This window comes from Oncorhynchus masou, chromosome 27, assembly GCF_036934945.1.
Source record: "Oncorhynchus masou masou isolate Uvic2021 chromosome 27, UVic_Omas_1.1, whole genome shotgun sequence".
NCBI classification, from domain to species: Eukaryota; Metazoa; Chordata; class Actinopteri; order Salmoniformes; family Salmonidae; genus Oncorhynchus; species Oncorhynchus masou.
In genome coordinates this window covers 47406478-47421222 of record NC_088238.1, presented here as the reverse complement: position 1 = coordinate 47421222, position 14745 = coordinate 47406478, and the positions used below count along the sequence as shown (strand labels likewise).

Genomic DNA, 14745 nt, shown 5'->3' with positions numbered 1-14745 from the left:
TGGGCAAGAAAGTCTTAGAACTGTGAATAATCACACTGTATAAAAAAGACGCAGGTCAAAAAAGACATGGGTCAGTAGTCACCAACTATGGTTTTGGGGAGATACTAACACACTAGATAATCAACTATTGACCTAGTGGCCAAAACTGGGGAAAAAACTGGGCCAAAACGGGATTTCAACCAGATCTATAAACTGGGGATGACCCTTATTAACTTTCCCATACCAGTGGGCCACGCTCCCGGGCTGGATCTCCTGGACGAAGATGCCCAGCTCCCCGCGGTTCTCACTCCTCAGACCAACCACGCTGAAGCCTAGGCCCCCAGACAGCGGCTTCACCAGCTCCATGTGTGTCACGTAGCGCCCCTAGACACAAACACACGGGCGCACACACTCAGCATTAGCACTCCCCTCTCACAACAGCATCAAAGACATACTCTCTCCTCTGAAGTCTATTTGAAGTCACTCAAGAGTGTGTAGTGTAGCGTGCACTTGTCTTGGAATGTCTTTGAATATTTATCTGGCTTGACTGTGAGTGTAACCAGCCTTGCTTGTGATTATCAAGAGATATTTCTGGAGATATTTCTACAGAAATAGTGCCAACCACCAGCATTTGTGCAAAAGTCAAGTCAGATTAGAAACAAAAACTTTATTACGAAATAAGTGCCTCTTAATAATTGCAGCCTCGAGAAAATATACAGTGCTGTGAAAAAGTATTTTTGATACTGAATGTTATCAGATCTTCAACCAAAACCTAATATTAGATCAAGTGAACCTGAGTGAACAAATAACACCACAATTACATACATATTTCATTTATTTAATGAACAAAGTTATACAACACCCAATGCCCCTGTGTGAAAAATGAATTGCCCCCTTATACTCAATGACTGGTTGTGCCACCTTTAGCTGCGATGACTGGTTGTGCCACCTTTAGCTGCAATGACTGCAACTTAACACTTCCTGTCGTTTTTGATCACTCTCAAGTTGCTGTGGAGGAATTTTGGCCCACTCTTCCATGCAGAACTGCTGTAACTCAGCGACATTTGTGGGTTTTCAAGCATGAACTGATCGTTTCAAGTCCTGCCACAACATCTCAATTGGGATTAGGTCTGGACTAGTCCATTCCAAATTGTTTATTTTCAGCCCTTTTCACGTTGATTGTGTGTTTTGGAATATTATCTTGCTGCATGACCCAGCTGCACTTCAACTTTAGCTCACAGACGGATGGCCTGACATTCTCCTGTAGTAATCTCTGATATAGGTCCTGGACGACTTGTGGCCCAAAAAGTTATACTTTTGAATCATCTGTCCATAGAACATTCTTCCAAGAGTCTTGATGATCATCCTGGTGCTTCCAGGTGCTTTTTGGCAAACTTGAGTGAACTTTTTGGATGACAAGAGTCTCATTATGCCTGGTGAAAACCAAACACTGCATTCCACAGTAAGAACCTCATACCAACGATCAAGCAAGGTGGTGGTAGTGTGATGGTTTGGGATGCTTTGCTGCCTCAGGACCTGGATGACTTGCCTTAATAGAAGGAACCATGAATTCTGCTCTGTATCAGAGAATTCTACGGGAGAATGTCAGTCTGTGAGCTGAAGCTGAAGGGCAGCTGGATTATGCAGCAAAACAATTATCCAAAACACGCAATAAAGTCTACAGGAAAATGGCTAAAAAGCAACAAAATTGAAGTTTTGGAGCGGTTATGCTAGGCATACACTTCACGACTTCTAAAATCTTGACATCTTGGACGTGCTCACATTTTCCGGTTTCCTTTTCCCAAATCTTTCATTCCATCCATCCTCAGCCCCAGGACGTGGGTGCTCACATTACACGTTTATTCCCTAGTTGATCCTGCCCTGCGTTGGTTGTCGTAGGAAAAAAATGCCGACATGCAAACAGCGAGCTGGTTTATAAGTGTGCACATTATTATGTGCAGAAACATTAAAAAAAGAGACTGAGGCACAGAATATGGACCCACAAATGGTTTGGCAGACCAATACAATATGGACTTATATTCTACAAAGGGAATTGGAGGTGAGAACTTTTAATATTAAAAAGGAAGCTGCATTCTCTCCACAGCGCAACCAATCTGTCTTCCAATACCTCGGTCCACACAGTGCGTGTTGGGTCACTAGTTACCACATCCACAAAGTCATAATTATGGCTAAACCCCACCTATTTCTAAAATGTATCTTCTTAAAATCTGATTTCTAATCTAACCTTAACCACACTGCAAAACTTGTGTCTAAATTTAAATTAAATCAAGATTTTTCTGATAAAGCCAATTTTGACTCTGTGGCTGTGGCAACTAGTGACAACCTGCGTGTTGTTGCATTTTCTCTTCTCCATCATTGTTTTGGTCTCACATGCTAAGTGCTGACTGGCTTTTGGCAGTAGTCCTTGTCCAATCGCGTTGTAGGACTGCTAATACTACAAGATGCAAAACCAAAATGTCCGAAAATGATCTGGACCTCCGACAGGAGTCTGGAGAACGGTACAGTGCATCCTTGACCCACTCAAACTACGCGAGTCCCGACATACTGATCCTAGACCAACTCATAGGATTTCCTTCCCTTTATGAAAATGAGTCTGGGATGGCAAAAATGTGGCAAATTCGTGACGAAATCGTGTAGTGTATGCCCAGCATTACAGCATTGGGGCAGTAACTGAAAAGTTGCTGGTTCGAATACCAGAGCGGACAAGGTGAATAATCTGTCGATGTGCCCTTGAACAAGCCACTTACCCCTAATTTGCTCCAGGGGCACTGTACTACTAAAACAACACATTTCACCGCACCTATCTGGTGTACGTGACAATAAAACCCATTTTTTGGTTTTCTTTACCTGAGCCATGGAGCGAATGATGTGCTCAAACTCCTCAGGAGACGGCTTCCCATTGATCTGTGTACCAGTGGCGGATTCTGGGTAGGCAAGATGGCTGCCATTGGCATGGGCTGTTGTGTAGCATTCACTCAGGTCACCGCCAAATGTTGCTGTGACACCACCCTGAAACCATTCATGGAAATACAGTCAACAAGGGATGCATTCGAGACCGCAGGGTTGTGCAACATGATACATGCAATCTTGAACTGTGTGAATTCTGTCAACTGTGTAAATTCTGTATGAAAAACATCAGCTGCTAAAAACTGTGGCTGCAATAGTTTGAATTTGTGGCAGTTGTTTGATTATCACACACTGTAACCAAGTGACAGAAGGAAATATACATCTAGCCAGAAACAGACTTAATCCACAAAATGACAGTTCTATTTTGGGATATATCAACTTGGGTTGCAAAGGGTCGAAAACGTTCCATAGGAAGTTAAGCCCTGGAATTTGGGGAATTTTGCTTAAATTGATTAAGAAAAAGTTAGCAGATATCAGTGAAGCTTTTTTTGTGGGATACACATGAGGCAATTCTAGGTATTGTGGCATATTTAGGTTAAACTATCCCCAATTCAATGGAATTGCAACCCTCTGCATGCACAGTGCATTCTTCCATCACATGTGCAGTGCACTCTTCCATCACATGTACAGCTGATTCTGAAGATCTTGCACACTAATGAGATGCTATTGAGCCCACATTCCTACACTGTCTGAGCCAAGGACTAAAGGCTTTCTGGTAAGTTTTGATTACAATACTGGGTGGGGTGAATATTTTATATGACATACATGATTTTGTTTGTTAACTAGTAAATAGTAGCCTACAGCAAAGTGTGTTTAAATCATTTCTAACTTGTTAACCATTTCTCCGAGGTAGTTTTTGCTACCATGTGGGTTTTACCTTGCTTAAGCCTTCTAACTGAGGACTGTTAATTCACCTGTTTCCATACATGTTTCAATTTAAAATATTTATCATACAAAGGAGTTGTTTAATCTAACTGCTTATTAACTATTTATTTGTACATGGAATTGTATTTGGGGTTTTTGACCATTTTTTTCCTAATCTTTACAGGAAGATGCCACGGGCACTATCTGATGTGTGGAGCCTACGGAGCTGTGAGGGGAACGGCACCGCAGTACCTCCAGGCTCTGATCAGGCCCTACACCCAAACAAGGGCACTGCGTTCATCCACCTCTGGCCTGCTCGCCTCCCTACCACTGAGGAAGTACAGTTCCCGCTCAGCCCAGTCAAAACTGTTCGCTGCTCTGGCCCCCCAATGGTGGAACAAACTCCCTCACGACGCCAGGACAGCAGAGTCAATCACCACCTTCCGGAGACACCTGAAACCCCACCTCTTCAAGGAATACCTAGGATAGGATAAGTAATCCTTCTCACCCCCCCCTTAAATGATTTAGATGCACTATTGTAAGTGGCTGTTCCACTGGATGTCAGAAGGTGAATTCACCAATTTGTAAGTCGCTCTGGATAAGAGCGTCTGCTAAATGACTTAAATGTAAAATGTAATGGAGCCATTTCGCTGCAGCTAACGTTGAAGGAAAAGCTGTGTACATTTGCAAATACTGTGCTAAATCATATGTGAAGAATGCAACAAAGATTCAGGATCATCTTGCCAAGTGCATGAAGTTCACTCAGCGCTCACAACAAGCAACCTCTGACAAAAGTCCCTCTACTTCTATTTGAGGTGAAAATTATGAATCAGACACCTTATCGATAGCAACAGCTCATGGTCCTCCTGGAATCAGAAGTTTTTGTTGACTCAATGGAGGAGCGTAGTCAGAGAAATGCTGATGAATGTCTTGATCGAGTTATGTATGCAACTGGTTCACCTCTGATGCTCACAGGCAATGTGTATTGGAAGAGGAGATTTCTGAATGTTCTTCGCCCAGCATACACCCCCATTAACCAGACATGTTTTTATCTACGGTACTCATTTTCTGGATGCAGAGTTCAACAGATTTCAAGTGAAGGTCAAGCAAATCATAGAGAAAGCAGACTGTATTGCAATCATCTCTGATGGGTGGTCGAATGTTCGTGGGCAAGGAATAATTTACTACATCATCTTCACCCCTCAACCAGTATTCTACAAGAGCACAGGCACGAGGGACAACAGACACACCGGTCTCTACATTGCAAATGAGCTGAACGCAGTCATCAATGACCTTGGACCACAGAAGGTATTTGCACTGGTAACAGACAATGCTGTGAACATGAAGGCTGCTAGGTCTAAAAAGTGGAGGAGTCCTACCCTCACATCACACCCATGGCTGTTCTGCTCATGCATTGAATCTGCTCCTCAAGGACATCATGGCACTGAAAACAATGGATACACTCTACAAGAGAGGCAAGGAAATGGTTAGGAATGTGAACGGTCATCAAGTTATAGCAACAATCTACCTCAGCAAGCAAAGTGAGAAGAATACGAGCATTTCAATTGGGATTAGGTCTGGACTAGTCCATTCCAAATTGTTTATTTTCAGCCCTTTTCACGTTGATTGTGTGTTTTGGAATATTATCTTGCTGCATGACCCAGCTGCACTTCAACTTTAGCTCACAGACGGATGGCCTGACATTCTCCTGTAGTAATCTCTGATATAGGTCCTGGACGACTTGTGGCCCAAAAAGTTATACTTTTGAATCATCTGTCCATAGAACATTCTTCTAAGAGTCTTGATGATCATCCTGGTGCTTCCAGGTGCTTTTTGGAAAACTTGAGTGAACTTTTTGGATCTCATTATGCCTGGTGAAAACCAAACACTGCATTCCACAGTAAGAACCTCATACCAACGATCAAGCAAGGTGGTGGTAGTGTGATGGTTTGGGATGCTTTGCTGCCTCAGGACCTGGATGACTTGCCTTAATAGAAGCTGCCCAGCAACACCCATTGGGGTGGTGTTGTCATAATGTTTGACAGTCTCTTGGAGGGGAAGGAGTCTCTCCAAGAAAGTCTGACCCAAGTCTCTCCCCATCAAGAGGATCCTCCTGGGTGATGTATTTTGAGAGAGAGTGGTAAGCAGCCTGAATCTCCTGAAACATATAGCAGTAGCCATTGCACAGATTGAGGGAGCCAATTCCATCCTGTCTGATTTTCAGAATCTGCTTGCAGATGTAAGAGAAAAAATCCTTACTGCCGTGCCCACTTTACTTTTGCTCCAAGGAGAAGAAACTGCAGTTCTGAAATACATCAAAAAACATGAAGACTTCTGCCTGAAGCCCATACACGCTGTAGCGTACATGTTGGACCCCAAGTATGCTGGCAAGAGCATCCTGTCTGGTGCGGAGATCAACAAGGCCTATGGTGTCATCACTACCGTGTCTCGCCACCTTGGCCTGGATTAGGGCAAGGTTCTTGGCAGTCTGGTGAAGTATACTTCCAAGCAAGGGCTTTGGGATGGAGATGCAATATGGCAGTCATGCCAACATATCTCATCAGCCACCTGGTGGAAAGGGCTTTGTGGATCTGAGGCTCTTTCCCCTGTTGCCTCCATCATCCTCCAAATCCCACCAACATCAGCTGCCTCAGAGCGCAACTGGTCCTTGTTTGGGAACACACAGGCAACAGGCTGACCAATACAAGGGTTGAAAATTTGGTGGCCATCCGGGCAAATTTGAGGCCTTTTGAGCCATCCTCAACAAGGTTGGAAAGTGACACTGAAGATGGGGCCTCAGAGTCTGATGTTCAAGAGGTGGACATTGAGGAGGTCCAGGGAGAAGACATGAAGCCTGAGAGGAAGACAACCAAAGATTTAGTTTTTAGACTATCATTTTACAGATGTATGTTGAAAAGGTTTTTGGAAGATGTGATGGATCATCGGGGATCATTCAATATTCCCTTTCTTTTGTTGTTCAGTGAAATCATTCCGTGTGAAAAGTCAACTCATTTAATTAATGTTCAATTTGTAACTAAATCATTTTTTTACATTTCTATTGGAAGGATTTAATCATTTAAGCAATTATGTGTACTTATGAAATGAAGGTAAAAGGTTTCTGTTTCTGTCTCCATATGATAGGGTAAATATATACAATACAAAAAACATCCACATTTAACTGGTATTAATATTAATCTGTATATTTTTCCGTTAATTCACATATATTCCCGTTAATTCCAATATATTTCCGTAACTTCCCACGGAAATTTCCCACTGAATATTCCCCAAAATGTGCAACTGTAATATCAACACAAACCATGTTTACATGTCACATTCTGTTACATGCATTGCATTGAGTAGAACTAATATCCAAAATATCCTAAATGAGACTACACAAGCTGATCCAATCAAGTTCTAACCAAAAAACTGCCATCACTGCTGTTAAAATAAACAGAGGCTAATTTTGTGAATTCCCTAAATCTAACTAAGTCTAGGAGCCTAGGAGCGTCAGAGGCGGGCCAGCTCGTTACCCAACCATGATTAGCTGGATCTATAGTAGTCTAATCCTTCAGGGATAATAGCTTTTTAGCTGATCCAACAATGACTCTGCTTCCAATGCAATATTTCCATCATAGCCATCTGGATGCCTTGATATGCTATTCGTTAAAGGGGCTGCAACCACTGTGTTTCTGTGACTAATGGATTATATGAATTAGACACTGTGTAAAACCCTATTTTTGAATATCATTTGCTTGTTGGCTCTAATGTTTGCTCATGATGAGTTTGAATGTGATCCACAAGGACTAGCGATATATAGCTAACACTTCATAAGCACTTTGTTTGAAATATAGCATACTCAGTTGCCCTTTTGAACTTGTAATTGTGTGCTTAACATATTGAAGAAGCATTGTTGACACACTAGCTGACATATCATCCAGCCAGTTACCTATGTAGTGAGGTTTTAGCCTTTGTAAACAGAAAAAACCCTGTAGTCTATGCTAAGTTAGCATAGCGCCCAAGTTGCTGTCCCATTCACAAGCTATGTTAGCCAGCCGAGCTAAGAGGATTAAAGTTCCAGTTTGGTTCTTGCACATTTAAGAAATTGTTTCTGCCCCACTTGACATGGTGGCGGCCTCTCTCTTCTGCGAGCAGGCCCTGTCGCCATAGCGACACCGACAGTTCAGGCCCTACTGGCTGGAGCAGACAGACTGCATGTGGGTTTAGGTTTCGACTGACACCAAAAACACTAACTGCGTCTTTCCTGCAAATTGGTTTCGCCCAATGAAGCCGGAAACGTCTCTTTGTATCGCAAGCACTCAGCTTAATCTCTGTTCCACTAATTTGAATTTAAATTATTTAATGGTTTTTTATGTTGTTTTCTGTGATTCACTTTATCTTTAAACATAGACTCCATTGCACATGTATTTTAGCTTGAAAACATTGGGGTGGAAGAGCAGTAGATTAGCATGCCACACAAACACCGTTAACCATGCTATACTGTGTGGAATGGGTTGTTACATTGTGCATAAGAATGTGACACTGCTGAAATAAACTATAAAGCACCGGCACACAAAAAAAATGTCTGCAAGGATTTTATAATCTAAATTCCTTCAGGGTTGAAAAAAATACAAGCTGTAGCAGCATCTTTGCCTCCCACTGCATAGCTCACATACTTTCTCTCTCTGTCTCAAGCACTTACCCGGGCCCGTTCGCATACATCCACAGTGACCTAACAAGAGCTCTTTCTTGGGTAAAAAAATGCTCAATTTCTCATGGGTCCTGGATAAGTCAAGGAGGCCTTTTGGCTTTGGCTGGCTGTGTCTGCTTATATAACCTTATTAAAAGTGCCCAGATGAACTCTGACTGCAATATGCCCACAGTAATACATGATTTGAGAGAGAAAAAAAGCTATGTCTGTCTGGAGGCAAGCCAAAACAGAGAATAATTTGATTTGGATTCAACGCAGACTAAATCAAGACTGAAATAAGTAGTAGTAATTTCCTTCATTCTAACTCCTAGACATAATAATACTGTTGCAGCAGAGACCATACTTGGTCAATCCTGAGCTTAAAATTGCACATTTAAGCTAGTGAATAGGCAGTGAATTATTTGCAAAAAGTCAAGCTGGGTCTGCCGCTATGCCATTAACGCATGTATCTACAATGTGGACTAAAACTTAAAAGACCGATTAGGGAGTCGAAACAAGAGATGGGGTGAGGTTAAGTCTGTTTACTTTATTGCGTCATGTTTATGACCCCCTGTAAGGGTTAGAATGATGGCTACCCTAACCATCATTCTTAAAGGGATAGTTCACCCAAATTACAAAAACAAAACCAAAGCATGGATTGCTGTCATATGTAATTTGGGTGATCCCTTTCACAGCTTGGATAAAACAGCCCAGCTGACATATAAATTGGCTCGCCAATCCCAACAATCCATTGACATTAAAACCAGAAAATCAAGATCTATATTTTATATTGTTCATCAAAGTTACTTAACTGATCCTGAGTGATCCTGCTTTGTGAATTTAGTGATCCTATTTCCCAACCCCCAAGAGAGGCCTGGTCTTACCCCCTGGTCTTTGAGGAGCTGGACAGACTTCTGCAGGGCCAGAATCTGGTGGAACAGGGGGCTTTGGAGCACCGACTTGAGCAAGCTTAGCTTCTCCTCGGTGGGGACCTCCCCCCGCTCCTTCAGCTTGGCCTGGAGCCGCTCCACTGCCTGCAAGGCACGCTGGGTATCTGCAAAGCATCGCATAGTTCAGTGACAGCATGGGGCGGCAGCCATGTGGAGAAAAGGGGACGAGAGAGGCGGCAGGGGGATAGCTATCAGTATGAACAGGCAGGCTGATCACAAGTGTTTTGAAATTGTTTATAAGTTGAGTATAGTTAGATAGGAGGTTGACATGCCCCCTTCAGCTACTCTAAAACATTCTGTGAGTTTAATCCAAGTGTTCCTAATTTGTTGTCAGTGTTTCTTCAGGTTTTATTGCTGAGAATGTGAAGTCCATGGCAGATTTCTAACGTTTTCATCTTTTCATCTTCGTCTGAGTAACCCATGCTCCTGTTAACACACAGAACCAAACATGCTTGCTAATGTGATAAGCCCTATGTGAATGATTCATTGGGAAGAGAGAGAGAGAGAGAGAGAGAGAGAGAGAGAGAGAGAGAGAGAGAGAGAGGAGAAAATAAATCACACGTCAACCATCCGAGGCTTAGCTAAGGTCGACCGCTGTTCAACAGTGTTTAGAAAATGAGAATCATGTAGCTATGAGCTTTGCTTTATATCACCTTTACTCCAAAGACAAACAGATGCATACAAAGCTCTCCCTCGCCCTCCATTTGGTAAATCTGACCATAACTCTTATCTTCCTGATTCCTGCTTACAAGCAAAAACTCAAACAGGAAGTATCAGTGATGTGCTCTATATGGAAGTGGTCCGAGGAAGCTGATGCTGAGCTACAGAATTGTTTCACTAGCACAGACTGGAATATGTTCCGGGACTCATCCGATAGCATTGAGGTGTTTACCACATCAGTCACCAGCTTCATTAATAAGTGCATCAACAACGTTGTCCCCACAGTGACCGTATGTACATATCCCAACCAGAAGACATGGATTACAGGCAACATCCGCACTGGCTGCATTACTGCTTGGTATGGCAACTACTTGACATCTGACCGCAAGGTGCTACAGAGGGTCGTACGTACAGCCCTCTATACCAGGCGGTCTCGGAGGAAGGCCCTAAAAATTGTCAGACACCAGCCACTCAAGTCATAGACCGTTCTCTCTGCTACCGCACAGCAAGTGGTACTGATGCACCAAGTCTGGAACCAACAGGACCCTGAACAGCTTCTACACCAACAGGACCCTGAACAGCTTCTACTCCCAAGCCATAAGACTGTTAAATAGTTAGTTAAATAGTTAACCAAATAGCTCCCTGGACTATCTGCATTGACCCTTTTTTGACTCATCACATATGCTGCTGCTACTGTTTACTATCTGTGACTTTATTCCTAGTTATATGTACATATCTACATCATCGTACCCCTGCATGTTACCCCTTGTATATGGTCAAGTTATCATTACTCATTATGTGTCTATTATTTCTTTATTTTCTTTCTCTCTGCCCTGTTGGGAAGGGCCTGAAAGTAAGCATTTTACTGTTAGTCCACACCTGTTGGTTACGAAGCATGTGACAAATAAAAATTGACTGGATTTGAAATTTGATTTGATTTGCACCTTAAGAAAGAAAAAAATCATCAATGATTCACTGTTCGACTCACAGACCCGGAATGGGCAACCAGAGAAAAAGGCCCTCCACAGTTTGCTTGCTGGACTCTGCATAAGCTCCACAATCAAACAACTCAAGCCTACTCGCCTCTCTTGACTCCTCAGAGCAGCCTGTTAGCCGAGGATGGGTTTGACGTCCTCTGGTCCAGGAGGACGGGCCAATTTCAGAGGACCGCGGACGGTGACAAACACCTAATAGGGCGTGCACAAGTTCAAAAGCACTGTTCCTTCTGAGAGCAAGCCTACAGATGTAGAAACTTAATTTGATCACTCTTTTGTTGGTCAGAATTGTTCTGCACCGCAGGAAATGCAGATGAGCTTCGCGACTGAAAACCCATACTAACACACGGTTATATTAACAGTATTAGACTTTTCATGTAGCCTACATTTGTACAGGTAATAGCCTAACCACCGATCAAGCAACATGATGGACTAAACGTTATTTTGCTGTGACAATATAGGTAAAATTCAGATCCTAAACATGTACCTCATTGAGCAGAGACAGTAAACAAACCAAAAATACGGGAGTCTCGACAGACACATTTCTCTGTTAACGGCTTGTACCTTTTGGAGTACTTTGTTTGAGTTTTCGTAGCTGAGTGTTTGAGCATTCATAACAAGGATTCTCCTCAGACTCTGAGTTTGTTAGTGACATAGGCGGATTTTACAATAACAGAGGCCAAGTCAGGATTCTTTCTGTTTGGATGGGAGATGGAGAGTTAGGGAGTAACATATTATCTAAATACGTAATAACATCAATCAAATTCACTCTCTTGATCGAAACATTACAGTACCACCTCTCGCTCTTTTCATCGGATAAGACCTTGCACATAACCGACAACATTAGCAATCATCACTTTTCTAACTTTAACATATCACAAATTGACTGATCTCTTACCCATTGTCTCAATCATGTCTTTTATTCCCGGTAGATGTGATAGCTGCCCATCAACCAGAGAGTGTAGTCAAGGCCTGCAAAATACCCATATCTGTGTTACACACCCTCCAAATGAATATGACATCAACATAAAACCATGATGAGTGTTGCTGCAATGCTACTTTTATCACTCATTATCACGTACTTACTTAATCAACGTTTATATCCGGCCAGTGTTTTCATACTGACTGACAGTAGACCTTCAAAATATCTCAGTAGCCCACTCTGAATTTTCATACATTCAGATGATATTATATAAAGTACCCGTTTTAACCTGGAGTATTTTTTTTACTTCTTCAGAGGAGAGCTGCTACACTACTAACTTACTTACTTACTTTATTGTCGCCATGGGGAGATTTTGTTGCAGTGTCATGTACACGTTTAAAGCGCCATTTAAATACAAAACAAAATTGACAATACAACTTTCATAACAGTTACATACCAATAAAACGTAAATTTAAAGAAAAAGCCTAGCCTGCTGGCCTTACTGAGTCGATAGGAACATTAGCCCGAAGAGCTGCTACACTACAATAATCAGGGTCTTTACTAGGCATATGTAGTTTGTTGGAGACTTTGTATTTGAACTAATACACTTATTCAGAGATTAACATCTGCCAATTGCCATTCCTGGGGCCTTAATTGACATTGGTGATGGCTTTGTGACATGCATGTTACCATCAGGAATCTGTGTGGCCTTAGCAAATCCATTTACTATACATATTAGGCCTATAACAGGCAGGTGTTCTGCTTCTGTGTTCAGTAGCCTAACCAATAGCCCTATATCACTTCTCAGTTACTGTAAATCAAGTATTCATTAACACATTCAGGAATAAATTATTTGTGTTACCATACCAAGCACAAGAATGATAACTTTTAAAACTGAAATATTAAGTGATGGAGATTAAGTCAGTGTTCTGACAGATGTTTCATTTTATATTGGGACACTTTTTATACATCAAGATACAATAATGTACAAATCCTGGAAGATGAATATAGCATATTCATGACCTACAGTAAATCGTCTCACCAAATGCTCTGTAGTTGTAACCTAGTCATACCCACTCCAGCCATAGGCTATGCAAGGACATTTTTCCCCTTTAATTGCATTCATCCATTATCAATAAGAAGCGGTATGAGGGATGATCTTCATTTTTTGTTGGCACCTTATTTAATTTGTTTAAATCCCATTTTAGCCTAATAATTAACGTTAGGTGCAGGTGTAAATGCTGAATAGCCTTTTCGAATGTAATCATCAGTAGGCTTCACAACAGGAAATGTCAATACACTTTTTTACAGACAATAGCATTTTTTGTCTCCCAATATAAAAACGAATTTGAAACCAAAATGAAAACAACTTCAAGTTTCATGAAGGGCCTTTCACAAGGTTTGGACAAACAAATAGCATAGCCCTAGCCGAGACGCGCGAATGGATAACGGTTTCTCGATGTATGTTTTGCAAGCCATAGCCCATATTCATAATCATAAAACCGCTATAGCATAGGTTTCGTTCTTCGCTCACTCAAGTCATATTTTTTCAAACTTAAATCTGTTTGTATACGTGTCTGTTAATGAATTTAAATTGTATTATTTTGAAGCTAGTCTCGGCTACTGAGGCAAGGAACACAATCCGCTTTTCTCAACTCCTCCTTCTTCTCCATCTCATCTTCGGGACAGTGAATCAACAGGTTTCCGACGTTATCAGATAAAACATAAAAGTTGGATAATGTTGTGACAACGATCGAAACCACCCAAAGTGCTTGAAACATTCTCACAAAGCTATAAACGTATAATATCATAGGCTGTGTAAAATAATACAGATACCGTCGAAACATTTACTAAGCCAGCGGCTGAGAATGTAGCCTTTACAATAGCAACATGTTGCTCACAAATCCGAACTCGGAATTCAGTTTTAGATTTGTGTCCAAAACAATTAGCCTATTAACTTTTATCTAGTCAAATTAATTGGAATTCGTGTTTTAGGGACGAAGGAAACTTACATAGGCGTTGACCCTTCTCTGACGGCTGGCATAGGACGTATATTGCCTGTCCCGTTGTCCTTCGACTAACTGCGCATAGACAAGAGTTTAAAGATGGGGCGTACTTGTAACTCGATCTTCTACATACATTTGCAGTAATAGCGGCACGGAGAGTTGAGCTTGAGACAGTCTATGGTACAGATGGCCGAGGTTTATTGGGAGATCACAAGCGCCGCTTGGTGGATACTGTGCCAACTAGGACTGAAGTGCAGCCTGCTGTAATGTACTACAGGTAATCTTATGTATTGCACTCAGAGTAGTATATTTTACGCCTGCTACATTAGGTTACACTCAGAAAGACGTGATTGGGGATTGTTGGGGTATTGCAACAGGCATGTCTGCAATTGCATGGGCTCGGGCTCAGTTAGGGTTTGGCCGGGGTAGGCCGTCATTGTAAATATGAATTTGTTCTTAACTGACTTGCCTAGGTAAATCAAATAAATGTAAAAAATCCCATGCATAAATATTATAATGGATATATTGGGGGGAATGCAATGCAATGTAACTGAACACAGGCTTTCACAATGTTGCAGGTAACATCAATGCTTGAAGAAATAGTCACTGGCAGGAATGTTAAACCAGGGTCTCCACTCTTATCCATTTTTCAAAACATAGATAACAGCTCTTTATCTTTCTGTTTGTTCTTCACATTGTGAAGTGCTGATCTCCTCTGCTATTCTGATTACTGGCAAAGTAGGGGTCCTGAAAC

At 41.8% G+C, this 14745-nt stretch overlaps 1 protein-coding gene across 4 annotated transcripts in view; it reads right to left on the bottom strand.

Moving 5' to 3' along the window:
- LOC135516326 (multiple PDZ domain protein-like) overlaps positions 1-14175 on the bottom strand; it is a 74302-nt gene extending 60127 nt beyond the window's left edge. For all 4 annotated transcript variants that reach the window (XM_064940512.1, XM_064940513.1, XM_064940515.1 and 1 more), the window contains exons 1-5: positions 13998-14175; positions 11962-12035; positions 9343-9512; positions 2848-3009; positions 224-363 (exon numbers count right to left, since the gene is read on the bottom strand). In XM_064940512.1, coding sequence (XP_064796584.1) covers positions 224-363; positions 2848-3009; positions 9343-9512; positions 11962-11977 — 488 coding nt within the window. In that variant the 5' untranslated portion in view covers positions 11978-12035; positions 13998-14175. The remainder of the gene's footprint in view (positions 1-223; positions 364-2847; positions 3010-9342; positions 9513-11961; positions 12036-13997) is intronic.
- Positions 14176-14745: the final 570 nt, after the last annotated feature.